Source organism: Galleria mellonella, unplaced genomic scaffold (genome assembly GCF_026898425.1).
Source record: "Galleria mellonella isolate WM207_F2 unplaced genomic scaffold, CSIRO_AGI_GalMel_v1 utg606, whole genome shotgun sequence".
NCBI lineage: Eukaryota > Metazoa > Arthropoda > Insecta > Lepidoptera > Pyralidae > Galleria > Galleria mellonella.
This window is the reverse complement of record NW_026442126.1, coordinates 1,047,660-1,065,292: the sequence shown is the minus strand read 5'-3', so window position 1 is coordinate 1,065,292 and position 17,633 is coordinate 1,047,660. Positions and strand designations below refer to the sequence as shown.

The following is a 17,633-nucleotide window of genomic DNA, read 5'->3' as shown; positions in this document are numbered from 1 at the left end:
ACCCATTGCCAGCAATACACCCTATCAGGTCGACCTCCACGCGGTCCCCCCTGGAAACCATCGTGGTTAATTATTGTAGAATTCGTCATGATGGGCTAACTGAACTGCTTTCATTCTCACATATCATCCCTTATTGGTTCCCTGCCAGCTTATACCGATAGTGCAGGCGGGGTTACCATTCTATTCTCACCTATCAAAAAAAAAAAATACACGGAGAACACGTTTTTTCAACGTGAATAAATTAATAATCAAATAGTCAATTTTTTTTTAAATTATTAATTAGTAAAACAATTGTAATATAATGTTTGTTCTTACATAAATAAAATATATACTTTTCTTTCAATATTGCCGGTAAACAATTGCATGTACAGAAGATATATCATTGTTTTGATGTCGGACAATACATCATACTTACAAATAGACGGTAGAGCCGCGACGTGCGGGATTATCGCTGCCCAAACAAACAATCCACGGGATTATCTACAGTCGGCCACATTAACTGGCATTGGTGCGGATCAGAGGAATTTTTTTGGAAACTTTCTGCTCCTTTGTGTGTAGCCCGAAATCTTACTACACCAGCATCCTTTTTAAAAGACCGGCAGCACACCTGCAATGCCGTTGGTGTTGTGGGTGATCATGGGCGGCGGTAGTCACTTACCATCAGGTGACACGCATGCTCGTTTGCCCCCTGTGTTTTAAAATTTTTAATTTTACAACACAATAATTGTAAAAAAAAACCACTTACGCAAATCTTCTGTATAAAAATAATTAAATGACACTGAAACCTTGATCATAATTCGTCGCACGGTTTAGAAGAAGCGAGTGAAGAAACAGATAGACGCCGAGAGCGACTTTATTTTATATTATTTAGAGAAGAGACCGCCATATTTTGTAAAATAAAGTTTCCTCCTTCCTCCTTCCTTTCTTCTGTAAACTGGGAATTTTCTACTAGCACCTATGCAATGCAGTTTTTTTATACCACTGAGGTGGCAAAAAAGCATACGATGTACCAGATGGTAAGCGGTTACCGTAGCATATGAACGCCTGCAATACCAGACTCATTACGAGCGCATTGTTGACTCTAAAAAAAATTATTCCTTTTTTTTAAGAACTACATGCTGTACTTTCAAAAACTTCGGCAGGGAGCTCATTCCATAACTTGAGCGTTAGTGGGAGAAAATATTCTTGAAACCGTACGTGACCGTCTAGGATCTAAGGTATGAGACAGAATTTCCTATAGTTGGCGAGCTGTATCATGATAGAAAGTGGCCGTGGGCAACATATTGAACAATTTCTTTGAGTAAAGATAGATAGATAGATACTCTTTATTGTTTCCTCCAAATGATTACAACAGTAAACTTATTATAAACACAAACAATTACAAGAAATAATCACAGTCAATAAATAATAAAGTTTGTTGTACAAGCGGTAGAATACGCTGACTGAGACAAAATCTTTCCTAAGACTTAAGGGTTCGATACCGCTTGTGAGCCTGAGATAATGTTTTACAAACAACATATAATAAATTATTTTTAATTCCTCTCCATCCTAAGGTTACTTGGAAAATGAAATTGAAATCCTCAGGAATGGAAACGCATGGGGGGTATCATGGGCGAAACAGTATACTGTGTTATGTCCATGGTACTGCTTATGTCTATAGGCAACGGTTACCACTTACCAACAGGTGGACCGTCGGCTTGTTTGCCATTCCAAGTTGCATAAAAAAAGGATTTAGTGTTAGTTAAGTAGTTAGTGTTGTAAGGAGTTAGTGAAGTAAGCTATTTAGTGATAAAATCGGTTCTTCCTTTTATGTAATTAAGATTTTATATGTTTTTTCTACATATTTTTAATATTTACAATCTCTATCATTTTTTGAAGGTTAAAGAGTTTTTATTCATTCATTGTACATTTTATGTAGGACATAGGATCCCCTTTCTTCGAAGCTTCAAGACATTCCAACATTCAGAAAATTTCACCCGTGGTCAGGCGACGTCGGGCGTCAAAATGACGGAGGTCATGTCGTCACATTGTTTCCTTGTCAAATGTGACGAGCCGGATAACATAAAACGCTTGTAATGCTACGGATCGGGGTGAAATAGCTTTATTGTTGTATGAAAGGACTATTCCACAATTATTGTGCAGTTTCCTTTGTATTGTTGCTTTTTCATTCAAATAGGCATTATTGTAGGGTCTCGTCGAGTGAATGATTATATTAAAATTAATTTTAGACGAATTAAATGTATAAATAAATCTGGCGATTAATATAATAAGACCATTGTGAACTTTTCTTGTTGCGGTTTTGTAATAAAAATATGGATGTAACCACTTTAGTTTTTTAGTTCTGAAGAATTGTTCGGATTGATACCTGCTGCTGATTTTCACCAACGTACAAACCGTCATAAACTAAAGTTCTATCCCGATCATCTGGATGAGTGGTAGTCCTCCATCGTGCGTTTTTCAAGGCACTTTCTTCCACTCACAACCTCTCTTTGGTATCAACTTCCAGCAGCAGTTTTTCCGAACATGGATAAAAAATTAAAATATATATATAATAGTTTAGCAAACTGCTCCATATATGCATATCATACAAATCATAAAGGATTTGTATTATTTCAACGTTAATGGTTATACATTATAAAAAAGAAAAAAGACAAGGAAATCAGTTGATTTTATATGTATACCATCATCATATCATTATTGTCCACTGCTGAACATAAGCCTTCCCTATAAGAGGGGTTATGCCAGTACTTTCCATGCTTGGCAAGCAGGTTTTTTTAATGGGTGATAATGGAAGTAACCCCACCCGCGTGTCGGTATACACCAACGGGACACCAGTGAAGGAAGATAGGTGAGGATGAAGCAGGTCAGTTAGCTCATCGTGACGAATTCAACAAGAATTGTTCACGATGGTTTCCAGGGGGAACCACGTGGAGGTCGACCTGCCAGAGTGTATTGCTAACAAAAGGTTCTTTAGACCCCATAATCTAACTTGGACTTTGTCTTTAAGTGACTTTGGTAATGTTTCGGCCTTATGTTTCCCTAGTACGGGAAAGAAACACATATGCGCACATATACGAGTATAATCCCACCCTTCAAACCGAAACATAGCCATGCATGCAAATACAACTGCTTTACGGTTGAAACACGAATGGGACAGTGGTACCCAAGCAAACGACTTTTGTACAAAGTCTCCTTCTGGTATATATATATATATATATATATATATGTAGAAAAAATGATTGATTTTAATAAAACGACAAATCATTCCATTTTTGGAATTCAAATACAACGATGTGAATATTAAGCAAATATCGAATGCAACATTCATTAAGCCCTCGTAAAAAATATTTAATATTTTACTCTCACGTTGAATACATAGAATTAGCGTATTTCGCTGAGAAATATCACGAAATTAAGGCAGCGAGTGAGCACGCTCTGATCTCATTTCCCTGTACGTCGGCGTTTATTTTCCGGAAAATTCCGGACCGTACCGGTTCAGTACCGATTCGTACCGGTGCGCGCGTAAACTCCACACGTGACAAGTGTGTACGTGACCTTAGACGCTGGTACCAGTTGACACACAATTATTTAGGGCACTTTAGCCGCTTGTTGTAATATGTAGCTGTTTATTGCTCGCTTTATGACAGCAAGTTATATTTTGAGGGTAGTTATACGAAAAATAAAAAAGTAAGTCTATTGAGCGACTTTTGGTAATACTGTCTGATATAGCTACTTAAAGATGTCGATTTAGATAAAACTAGGTGTTTTCTGCGGCTTTGTCCGTGGTGGTATCGTTATATTGAATAGTTTATCGCATTCGTCGAGGAATGACCTAGTAAAGCTAAAACGATTTTTTTAAATCCGACTGGTATTTCTAGAGATTTGAGCGTGTAAACAAACAATTAAACTCTTTAGCTTTATATATATTTTATGCAACTTAGAATACAAACAAGCTGACGGCCTACCTGATGGAAAGTGTTAACCGTCGCCTATAGACAAAAACAGTACTATGAACATAGTAAAGTATACTATTTTGCTCCAGATACCGCCCATGTGTTGCCATTCCTGAGAACTCAAGTGTTATTCCTCTGTACCCTGTAAATTCACTACCATATCCCATCCTTCAAACCGAAACACAGCCATGCAAACATAATTACTTCACGGCAGTAACACGAATAAGACAGAGGTATCCAAGCGAACGACATTTTCACAAAGTTTCCCTTTTATCTATCTACACTAATATTATAAAGAGGAAAGATTTGTATTTTTGCGTGTATGGTTGTAATGAATAAACTCAAAAACTATGCCGATTTCAAAAATTCTTTCACCATTAGAAAGCTACATTCACCCTGAGTAACATAGACTATATTTATTGCTAAAAAAGATTAGGGATCCTTACTAAAACTTTAGTAACGTAACTCGAGGTGTAAAAAATGCTATAAAATGTTTTTCGTCGCGTGCGCTGCGGAAACTATCGGCGATGGAAAAAAAAGTATGTTCTACAATATTGAAGAAAATATCAATAACTACAAAAAACTTGGCAATATATACTTTACTATACTATATATCCAACTATTATCGTTATGTCACAATAAGCACTTTTTAAAATGTAAAAATGTCAACCCGTGCGAAGCCGGGGCAGGCCGCTAGTATATTATATTTCCGCTTTATATATTCATATTAGTATAGATTATATAGTATCTATCAACAAAAATAGAATCACGCTTTCTTATATTTTCAGTCACGTCTCACGAAGAAAAGAAGGCATCATAGATCTACCAGGGGTCTACCATAAATCCTATATATATATATATATATATATATATATATATATATATATATATATATATATATTGTAAATAATAAATTTCGAATTTTCAAACTCATTTAACACAACTGAAATAGTGAAAAAAGTAATAAAATTAACAATATAAATAGTTATTTTGAGTCGGTGTTTTTTTGTACAATAAAATGTAAGTGTTACATGAGAATACCATCACAATTCACTTGCATAACGTTATGGAAAAATAACATATAGTGACGTAAATCATGCCTCTTTTTATCTCGATTCCTTTGTGTATTAATATAAAATAAATCGGATATCCTTTGTCAAACATTGTGCATGTAATCAAAGTAGCGTTTCTCGCTTTAACGCTGTCGATGTTTCCTTTCCGATTAGCTATATTTATATTTGATAGCTGAGACTCGATCAATCATTTACTTGCGATTGAGGATAGAGTGCTTTTTAAAAAAGGTGCATTATGTACTCTTATATATATATATATATATATATATATATATATATAGTCTTAGATATGTACCCATAGCTGAGATGACCGCTCCTAATTTCGAGATGGGCACTAGACAATTCTGAGTGGGCAAGGACCAACTAGTCTTATAAATATACCTATTATTTAGATACATAACAAGTATACGACAGAATGTTATAAAGTATTAAGTCCACCATTTGTACTAAAACGCCATTGTTGTGATGTGGTCAATAAAGAATAGATTTTCGGTTTGAAGGGTGGGATATGGCAGTGATATTTACAGTGAGTGGTATTTACAGGGTACAGAGGAATAACACCTGAGTCCTCGTGAATGGCAACGCAAGGGGGGTATTATGGGCGAAATAGTATGCTCTGTTACGTCCATGGTACTGATCATGTCTATAGGCGACGGTTACCACTTTCTATCAGGTGGGCCGTCAGCTTGTTTGCCATTCTAAGATAGATAGATAGATAGATAGATACTCTTTATTGTTTTCTCCAAAAGATTACAATAGTAAACTTATTATAAATATAAATAATTACAAGAAATAATCACAATGAGAAAACAATGGGCGACCTTATCGCTAAGAGCGATCTCTTCCAGGCAACCTTTGGATGGAGAGGAGTAATTATAAATAATTTGGTAGGAGGCACGATGAAAAATTTTGTTAGTTCTAGATATGGGAGATGTAATACATATAATAATATAAAAATTATCCCTACTCATTATTATATATATATATATATATATATATATATATATATATATATATATATATATATATAAGTAACGTAAGTGTTTAAGTATTATATAATATTTTACAACTATACGTATCTTCATTATTCCACCTAACCGTCTATCACTCAGTTACAAATCTTGTGAACGTCACTCAAACATTTGCCCGGATTTATTTGATTGTACGAAACGTACCTACCATGAAACGTACAAATAATAAAATGTACAAACTATTTCTTCCTGCTTCCCATGTTTGAAGTCGCCCCACTTGGACGCTTCAAAGAAACTTACGAGACATATTTTACTACTGTACGCGACGAAGTGTTTCTGCACCAAAGGATAGGGAAAGGCGAGTGTGTGCCAACACTTGACTGTTCGAAATTGAAGAAACTTGATGGGAATTTGTTCAGGAATTGTTGAAGGTAATATCTAGAGGGTCTACTATGAAAAGTTTTTTAAAATTTTTTATACGCCTGCATATGTAAAATTTTAAATCGAATTTAAAGCATTTCACAAAGCACTACGATGGCCGATTATATTATTATATTTATTTGTATCAGCATAAAGATTTAAAATGTGCAGACGATCAAGAGAACAAAAAAAAAAAAAGAACAACATGGTTGGTAAAACGCTGGTTTTACATTTTAACGTTTATTTAATCAACGCCTATCAATTGTTTATGACATTTACCCTCGCCTCGCAGCCTTTTCTAAACAACGTACGAGTATAAAAACACTTTCCAGTTGGAACGTGTAATTTGATGAAATTAATTAAACGTCAACGTTATTTTTAACCGGTTTTAAAACGGAAATAAGATATTTAGACTGTATGTAATTTGTATGTCGTAACCATAGGGACATGTGTTAAAGAGTATTGAAATGTTTGTATATATATATATAATTGCTAATTGTATGTTCCAAAATTGTTGCATGCCCGATAGGGTTTTTTTTTTATACAACTTATAATGGCAAATAAGCTGTCGGTCTACCTGATGGAAAATGGTAACCGTCGCCTATAGACATGAGCAGTACCATGAGCATAACAGAGTATACTGTTTCACCCATGATACCCCCCATGCGTTGCCATTCCTGAGGACTCAGGTGTTATTCCTCTGTACCCAGTAAATTCACGTCAATATATAACAGTATACCTGTTAATATTGATAGATAGATAGACAAATACTCTTTATTGTTTCCTCCAAAAGATTACAATACTAAACTTATTATAGATACAAACAATTACATGAAATGATCATAGTGATAATAAAGCGATCTCTTCCAGGCAACCTTTGGATGGAGAGGAGTAATTATAAACAATTTGATGTTAATGATAATTGATGTTAAGTCCAAAGCAATGTTTAGTGTTAAATGTACACAGTTCTATTCTATTGATAATAATTTAAAAAATCTTGAATATGTAACAGTTTAACGCACAATATTAATAGTTGCACGAGTCCTTTGCAAGAGTTTAATTTGCTTGGTAGTTACTTCATATGTATATACAACTTACTAAAAAGATTTAAGAATTTCTATCAACTTTTCAGTATTCATGGTGCAAATTTTGCTTAGTTTAGGACTTTGGAACTAGACGGGGATGTGTAGTAGTATTTATCATCATATCAGCCTTTATATTGATGACCACTCATTGCGATATCGTCCATACACATACGCACGCATGCACGCACACACGCACACACGCACGCACGCACGCACTCATGCACGCACTAACGGACGTACGCACTCTTGCATGCACGCACGCACACGCACACGCACACATATGTATATATTTAATTACTTATTACATGTACCGGATGAGCTTTACAGTCTTCCAATACGCTCACCCAGGAAACCATCAGTACAATAACATATATAAAAAAGGAATAATACACATAAATAAATTTAATTTCTAAATTTCTGCACGCAAACACTTTGTAGTCATTCGTCGAAGCTCAAGTAAGTTGGAGGCAAATACATCCAATTGCGGATATCGGGTCAAAATATCATTGAGCAATTTCAATGCAAGATATAATATATATATATATATATATATATATATATATATATATATGTAGTGGAATAGAATGACGCATTATCACCCTCGTTCCTGGTTCCCCTCTCGCTCATTCTTAAAGTTAGCGGGTAGGGGGCCGGTCTTATGGCGCCGCGACTGATATGACTCTGTAGATTGCAATAAATCAGCGTAATTAATTATCTCACATACAGGATGCAATGTAATCCGTACAAGAATTTGAAATATGAATTTAATTTTTTAAGAAAAACTCGATTACTGTCGTAATAAAGTAAGCAATTTTTTCTTAGAAATACAAGTCACTGGAAAACAAGAGGATTTTAGGGAGACTGTGTACAAAAGTTGATTGCTTAGGCACCTCTGTCCCATTCGTGTTTCAACCGTGAAGCAGTTGTGTTTGCATGTCTGTATTTCAGTTTGAAGGGTGGGATATGGCGTGAATTTACTGGGTACAGAGGAATAACATCTGAGTCCTCAGGAATGGCAACGCATGGGGGGTATCATGGGCGAAACAGTATACTTTGTTATGTCCACGGTACTGCTCATGTCTATAGGCGACGGTTAACATTTTCCATCAGGTGGGCCGTCAGCTTGTTTGCCATTCTAAGTTGTATAAAAAAATATATAATACACTCATCATTATAATCATTATATCAGCTATTTATTGTACTTTGTTAAATATAGATCTCCTTCTATTAAGAGATTTTACCAGTATGCCATATATTATTATTATGCCAGAATACGATAGAATAGAATAGGGCATAATATGATAGAATAGAATAGAACAAGACAGTGCAGGATAGGACAGAACAGAACAGAATAGATTTATTGGTCATAATTCATTTTGTCGTCCTCCGTGGCGCAGCGGTCAACACGCCTGCCTGCGACGTGGAGGCCCTGGGTTCGATCCCCGGCCAGGTCATGATGGAAAACGATCTTTTCCTGATAGGCCTGGGTCTTGGATGTTTATCTATATATGTATCTATTATAAATATAGTATCGTTGAGTTAGTATCCCATAACACAAGTCTCGAACTTACTTTGGGGCTAGCTCAATCTGTGTGATTTGTCCGTATATATTTATTTATTATTATTTATTAATTCAATTTTGCAAGAAGGAAGTACATAATTGTAATTACAAAAGGGTGAAAAATATCAAAGGGTCTCCATCTCAGCATTAAAATCACCAACAATGGCATTTACATTACTTGATCATTATTTTTTTTTTGTACAACTTAGAATGACAAACAAGCAGACGGCCCACCTGATGGAAAGTGGTAACCGTCGCCTATAGACACGAGCAGTACCATGGACATAACAGAGTATACTGTTTCGCCCATAATACCCCCATGCGTTGCCATTCCTGAGGACTCAGATGTTATTCCTCTGTAGCCTGTAAATTCACGCCATATCCCACCCTTCAAACCGAAACATAGCCATGCAAACACAGCTGATTCACGGTAGAAACACGAATTGGACTGAGGTTCCCAAGCAATCGACTTTTGTGCAAAGTCTCTCTGGTGCTGTGTATCCAATAAAAAAGCGTTTAACTATTAGGAAGCAATCGTGGTATTTAATACAATAATTATACAATTAATCGTCTGTTTTTACAACGTGGTAAAGAAAAAATACTCCTTTTTCTTAAGACAATGTATTTCATTTTATTTATTGGTCGCCGTGTGGTGACATAGAGTGAGGCGATTGAGGCATTTTAATGGTCAAGGAATGGACAGCAACGTCCCTGTTAAAACATCACCAAAAGCCAAACGGTTGCCAGTCTGCTTGCCAAGCGTGGCAACTACTGGCTAAATCTTCCCCCTTATGGGGTAGAGTTTGTTCAGCAGTGGACAGTTAACGCTGATACAATAAACAATTTTGAGTATTATAAAAAAGTAACAATAAAATTAATAGAGGTAACTATAAAAAATAACCGATACTCCTGACAATATAAAGTTACCAAAGTAAAGTAAAAATAGAATACTATTCAACGATGAAAAGCAACGATTTACCTGGTCCCCGAGGTCCCCTGGACCCATTCGAGGCATTCTAGGCACGTAATGTACAGGAATAAGAAATCCTAAATAAAGTGTTTATAATACTGATATTTAGCTCGCGTGTCACGTAATGCAAAAAAAAAAAATTTTGCCACGCGGTGTTAATTGTTAAAAATCATGTTTTCTCTTTTTATCTTTAGCTCTAATTGGCGGTTTTTTGAAGTAAATAAAGATTTTAGGATAAGACCGATTGATGCGTTATATTATTATGTGGATTTATTTATTAATTTATTTATTTCTTATTACATTCCGTAATATAATTAGTAGATAACATTTCAATTATTAATTTTTGATATTTGTTGTTGACGATTAAATGTCAAAATATATTTTCAAAAATTTTTTTTTTATAACACTGGGGGCAAATAGGCATGCGGCTCACCTGATAGTAAGTGACTACCGCATATTTTTAATGGATGATAATGGAATGGTAACCCCGCCTGCGCTATCGGTATACACTGGCGAGATACCAGTGAGGGATGATAGGTGAGGATGAAAAGACGACCTGTCTTTTCAGTTAGCCCATCGTGCTGAATTCCAAGTGCTGGTTTCCAGGAGGGACCATGTGGAGGTCGACCTGGTTGGGTACATTACTAGTAATGGGGTCCTTAGTTATTAACAATTCCGCCCCCCAAGTGACTAGCGCCACCCATGATCACGCGCTACACTAGAGGCATTGCAGGTGTACTGGTGGCCTTTTAAAAAGGAATATGCTCTTTTCTTGAAGTTTATGATGTATCAATTCGGATATACTGCTGTATCTAAATAATTTTTCCTTTTTTTTTAAACGCAAAATAATTATTATCAGATTCAAAAATATTTTACTGAACTAAGTGTTACCGTTTTTAACTTTTCTTTTTTTATTTTTAGATAGGGGTCCTTTTGATCTATAATCGAAGTCCTTTTTTACACAGCAAAATTTATTTCTCACTGGAATAGATTAATCTAGACAAAGCAGTGATACTTTACTAGGGTTTTATAAACACAAAATGAAACCAATTTAAATCTACGTGACTTTTATTCACAGATACTTTTTATCTATTGAAAATAACAATGCCCGGAATAGGAATGGTATTTTCACAATTCGCTGAATACAGTATGTTTTATACTTTATAATTCAGAACAAAGGGTTAGTTTTTGTTTGACTCTGCATACCTTTTTTTGTTGTAAAACATTAATATATTTCAGCGAGGTATTGGATTTTTCTTAATTCATTCATTGATAATAAACTTAATCTTTGAGTAAGTAAGTTTTCGTTGAAACTTGGTTTAATTGTGAGATTAAAGAAAATGTAAAAAAATATATATTAATAAACTAGCCGTTTCCCGCGGCGTTGCTCATTTCTATATATGAATCCGGACTTACAAGATATTAAAGTATATAATACAATATATTGCATTATATACTTCAATGATACCTAATCATCAATCAATACATATAATAAAATCTTAACTGATCACTGTCTGTACATGGAATATATATAAGAAAAACTTTTACAGGACAGTTTTATGAACGCAAAACAATGATTTTTGTAATTTTTGTCCATTTGTCGTACAGACAGTTTGTGCGCGCTAATCTCAGAAACGGTTTAATTGATTTGAACGCGGTTTTCACTAATACGTTGCCGTTTGCTCCACTTAACATCTAGTGTTTGTTTTAATTCAATCGATTGATAAATAAAAAAAGTTATGTCAATCTAAAGAATCACATATAAAATGCTATAAAATAACCGATCAGTTGAATTGGCTGAAACTTTACTAGTTTTTGCCCCACGGCTTTGTCCACATTGAAGTATCATCCTCTCGTTCATTATCTATTCTATGTTCATAGACCTCCCGCAAAGACCGTCATAAAGAACTATCCTGACCTACCTGCATCCATTAACTCTTAGCAATGCTTATTTGATTGCTCTGATTCACTGACTGATTGCTCTTAGCAATCTTGAGCTCGTCACTCTGTCTGGTGGAGGTTGTCCTACACTGCGTTTGCACACATGGAACTATACACTATATAGAATCTTTGTAAGGGCATCATATATTTTCTAAACATATTCTGTGTACGAATGCATTATATTGATCTTAAGTGAGTTTATATTCTGACTCGCACTTGGCTGATTTTCGAGAGGCGGCGACCGCAACCTTTTTTGAAACAAATATAAATATAATTAAAGACGTTTTGAAGTAACTGACCTAATAAAACCTAAAAATATTTCTTTTGTACATTTCGCTTGTCGAAATTAAATTCTCATCGATAATTACTATCAACGTATACTGGGTATAGAGGTATATAATGTAAATTTAATTTTATCCCATCCATATACGAGTACTAGTAATTAATTTTTTTTATTAAAAGTTTAATAAATACCATTTTTTTTTTATTACTATAGAATGTACATTCGTTTTGGCGCGCAATTACTATTGGTCATTCAGGTCCCATCATTTTAAACATAGAAAAACGTATGTATTAAATCTATGCAACCAATTCGTTTAATTTCAAAATTGTACACTATAAAATGACTAGGGTCACTTACGATACTTATCCGTATTGATATTTTAGATAAAGACATATTGTATGCTATATAAAATATGTGTTAAACACTATGAATGTTTTTTTATTTTATTGTGTTGATACTTCTAGGCGGTTGCATAGATTTACTTACAATTTCGTTAATATGAAAGTAGTGTCGACTCTTAAACGTAGTGATTAATTACTCTGTATTATTGATACAATGTGTTAACATCTGTATGTAATTTGTGTGATATGGCAAAATAACTTATATAGAAGTATTATATTATCTGTGGCATTATTATTACGGGAATTAAAATGTAAGTTAATAGTGGTTTTTCATAAACGCATTCTACTATTTAAAAATTAAGCTTATTTTCTCCCCTGTTTTTGGAGACGAATGTAGCCACTACCCGAGCAGGTGTTTCATAAAGTAAATTTTAACATACTTCATGTTGTGTATGGGGGGGGGGGGAAGACAGGGAAGGGATTAGCAATGGAGCAGCAAGTCCCGGTAAAATATTCTCTCAGGTCGCAATTCCCTTTGACAACCATCGCGGTTATTTCATAATCAATTTTTCACAATGGATCTACTTACATATAGGGTGGGGGGATAGTTACTAACGTGGACTACCAGTTCCATTGCTAGCAATATAGCCCCTTCCCCTGGAAATCATCTTGCTGAATTCTAGGTGTATTCATTACGATGGGCTAACTGACGCGTACATTGGTGGGGCACCAGTGAGTGATGATAGGTGGGGATGAAAAGAAAGGTCAGTTAGCCTATCGTGACGAATATATTTGGAATTCAGCACGATTGTATCCAGGGGAGACCACGTGGAGGTCGACCTGATAGATACCCTATTTTTCAAGCAATGCGACTGGTAGTCCGCATTACTAACAAACCCTTTCCCCCGCGTAGGCGGGGTTACCATTCCATTAGGAAATACAACAATGATTATCGTTATAAATATCCCATAAAAATGTATATTGTGTTATTGTTGCAGGTGAGACCGCTACGGAGAGGCGCGGCGTGGCGGCAGATTGATGGCGCGGTGACGCAGCATGCGCCACGTGCCGCTCGCCGCGCTACTGCGGCTGTTGTTACTAGCAGGTAGGTCCACAGCAGCTTCTACGTGTTGATTTTTTTTTACAACACAGGGGGCAAACGAGCATGCGGCTCACTTGATGGTAAGTGACTACCACCGCCCATGATCACCCACAACATCAACAGCATTGCAGGTGTGCTGCCGGCCTTTTAAAAAGGAATATACTCTTTTCTTGAAAGTTATGTTGTCGTATCGGTTCGGAAATACTGCTGCTGGAAGTTGATTCTAATGAGTGGTTGTGCGTGGAAGAAAGATGTCTTTGACCTTGACCTTTGCCATAACCTTGACCTTGACTGTAATTGTGACATTGATAACGTAACTGTGACCTCGACTTTGTCCACGAACTTGGCCATAACCTTGACTATGACCATGGCATTGACCTTGACATTTATTTGTTATTTGTGTTATAGACACAATATGTGAAACAGGAATTTTACGAATTTACTATGTCGTTTCCAACAATTGTTTCTACTCCATTCGCATCCGGAAGTCTTCTTCGGAGCGAGTAATGGTGCTTACGTCGCAGCGTCTCGTCTCGCACTGCAGTAACTGCAGAAAAGAGGCGACTAAGGAAATCGAATGGTCGAGGGATAGGCAGCAGCGTCCCTCTTAAAACATCACCAAAGCCTAAGCCTAATTGCGGTTGCTAATCCGTTTACCGGGCGTAGCAACTACTGTCAAAACCTCTCAAGAAGGAATTCTATATTATGCAGTGTATAGTTATCGACTGATATCATCAGACACTTAAAGTTACAGGAGTACCCGTAAAAAAACCAATAAAATAAGAACCATTTTTGAGTTGTTTAAATGAAATATGGCCAGTATTCCTAAATCAAACTCAGATATTTTGTCTTGGTAACTTGAAATCTATGACTGGAACAAAATAATAGAACAATAATTTCGGACTGCCATCTTATTATTTATTGGAATATTAACGGCAAAACATTTAATTTATGTAAACGTTATAACACGAGGCGGCCATTACGATGGGATCTTCTCGCTTTTCAAGATTGTTCAGTGAATTGAGGAAATTTAGAATTAAAGGTTTAGACCGTAGAGATCAAACTGTATTGGTGGCTCTGAACCGCAGTAGACACATCAATTATGACTGTTTTATTCAGAAAATGTTCTTGCTTCATTTGTTCTCTCAAATTAGATTTGGTAAACCATTTATTCTCAGTCATAAAAATCATAGTTCAAGGTTGGGATTATGTAAAAAAAATATGATTTTTATTTTAAAGGTAAGATAAATTATGTTGTTTATCTAAAATACAGTCTTTTAAAGGTTCCCAATTCAGGTATATATTTTTTTTTGTTACTGTTATTTGCCATTAGTCCCGGAATAGAATAGGCTACTCCTCCCTTTCCCGTGGGTATTGTAAGAGGCGACTAAGGAAAGGCGAGGGATAGGCTGCATCGTCCGTCTTATAACATCTCCAAAGCCTAACTACGGTTGCCAATCCTCCTGCAGACGTGGCAACTACTACCAAAACCGCCCAAAGGGGAGGCTTATGTTCAGCAGTGGACAGTTAAAGGCTGATAGATGATGAACCAATTTGGAAAATTCTTTATTTTATTTGAAAGGGTATACGAATGTAAGTATAAAATATAATATAAGAAAGATTGGTACCATAAAAAATTTTATCATTATCGCCTCAGTAGTCTAATTATTAAATCAAAACAACTGATTTTGCCAGGGGGGAAAGGGATTGTTAGTAATGGAGACTGAGAATCCCATTACTAGCAATATACCCAACCAGGTCGACCTCCTTGCGGTTTCCCCTGGAAAATATCATGGTTAATTCCTAAGGAATTCATCATGATGGGCTTACGGACCTGTTTACATTCTCATCAATCACCCTTCACAGGTACTCCGCCAGCGTATTCCGTTAGCGCAGGCGGGGTTACCATTTCACTTTCACCCATCAAAAAAAAACTGATTTTGCCACAACTGAAGTCGGTTTTTGGTGGAACGTAGTATGAAATTATATTCCCGTATTATCTTAAAGGTTACATAAATTCCATAAGGTGGACCGTCAGCTTGCATTTCTAAGTTGTATAAAAAAAAAGGTTTGGCGTGCTTTTTGTCCGTGAACTTAGAATACGTAGAAGAACTTAGAATACGTTACAATACACACTCGTACGTATTTTGAAAGAATACGCTTAATAAATTTTGTCTTATGCGGACAGAAAGTCCCTCCTTCATAGGCCTAAGAATTTTTATGTTTACATTTCCTAATCTCGAGGTTTACGAAAATTTTTCATCACGATCACAAGTTCGCCACAAATTGATATAACAAAGTCTCCTGGGAAATATAGCTTTCATAGAGGCTTATTCAAAATTATGTTGATGCATACTCCAGTTAAAATGATGCTGTAAACAATACCTGGATTACATATGAGACTAGATGTGCAAATTTTACGAAGTTTCTTATGTTATACATATGTATTTACGACTGGTTTTTGCCTACGGTTTCGTCTTTGTAACCAGGATGAAGTAATTCATCGTATTAGTGAAATTTAGGCCTTTCACATAAATGGGGAAGGGGGAGGTTTGCTTGTAGTTGTCACGCTTGGCAGACGGGTTGGCAACACACATTTAGCCTTTGTTGGTTTTCTATACTGCTTTCCGTCCCTTGAACATTAAATTACCTCTTGCGACACCCACGAGAAACGAATGGGTGGTCTATTTTATGCCAAACCATATCTAATGTAGATATAAATATTATATGGGACTAAACGTATAAAAAGTTAGTAAAATGCCATCAATTCTTTTCATTTCCAGAATTTCTAATATGCGACTATAGAAATCCTGTATCATCATCGTTGAACTGGCCACTGCCGAATATGAACCTCCCTCTTAGGGGATTTTGCCAGTGCATGCCATGCGTGGTTTAGAAAACCGATAAAGTGCTTTACTTTACTGGTTTTCTAAACCACGCATTTAACTATACACTAAGTATGAATAAGGAGGCAAAACTCTAATGTTACAATAAAAATTTTAAAATTTATATATTAATTTCATATTTTTTTTTATGCAACTAAGAAAGGCAAACCAGCTGACGACCCACCTGATAGAAAGTGGTAACCGTCGCCTATAGACATAAACAGTGCCATGAACATAACAGAGTATACTGTTTCGTCCATGATACCCCCCATGCGTTGCCATTCCTGAGGATGGTGTTATTCCTCTGTACCCTGTAAATTCATAGTCACAACTGCTTAAAATACGATCATTGTTTTTATACCGTTTATATCAAAGCACCGTACGCCCCCTGAAGAAGTCTTCCGGATGATATCGAAATAATAATAGTAAATGCTATGCAGATCAGTTATAAGAGAGCAAATTTGATGTTCTTTTATTTAATATTTAATGTTTTGATTTGTAATCTGTTGCTTGCTATAACTAAATAATTTAACTGATGTAGACTTTGTACAAAATTCGTTTGCTTGGTCACCTCTGTCCTATTCGTGTTTCAACCGTGAAGCAGTTATGTTTGCATGGCTGTGTTTCGGTTTGAAGGGTGGGATATGGCAGTGAATTCACATGGTACAGAGAAATAACACCCGAGTCCTCAGGAATGGTAACGCATTGGAGATACCATGGGCAAAACAGTATACTCTGTTATGTCCATGGTACTGCTCGTGTCTATAGGCGACGATTACCACTTTCCATCGGATGGGTCGTCAGCTTGTTTGCCATTCTAAGTTGCATACAAAAAAAAAGAAAGTTAAGAACATAATAGAATATGGTTGAGAACAACTTATTATCGATATTATAGTATGTGATATATTAATAAAATATTTTATGTGGATTTAAATTAATAGAACACCTAAAAGGAACAAATGAGAATGTTCGAACAATGAACTCTTTATGCTCTTAATTTCAAATTGTAACCAACTCTGTTAGACAGGGAGTTGAGGCAAACTTTTTA

At 35.7% G+C, this 17,633-nt stretch overlaps 1 protein-coding gene across 2 annotated transcripts in view; it reads left to right on the top strand.

The window, feature by feature from the left end:
- The window catches only part of LOC113511408 (uncharacterized), a 118,676-nt gene that overhangs the window by 62,907 nt on the left and 38,136 nt on the right, over positions 1 to 17,633 (top strand). For both annotated transcript variants that reach the window (XM_052899643.1, XM_052899642.1), the window contains exon 2: positions 13,597 to 13,703. In XM_052899643.1, coding sequence (XP_052755603.1) covers positions 13,655 to 13,703 — 49 coding nt within the window. In that variant the 5' untranslated portion in view covers positions 13,597 to 13,654. The remainder of the gene's footprint in view (positions 1 to 13,596; positions 13,704 to 17,633) is intronic.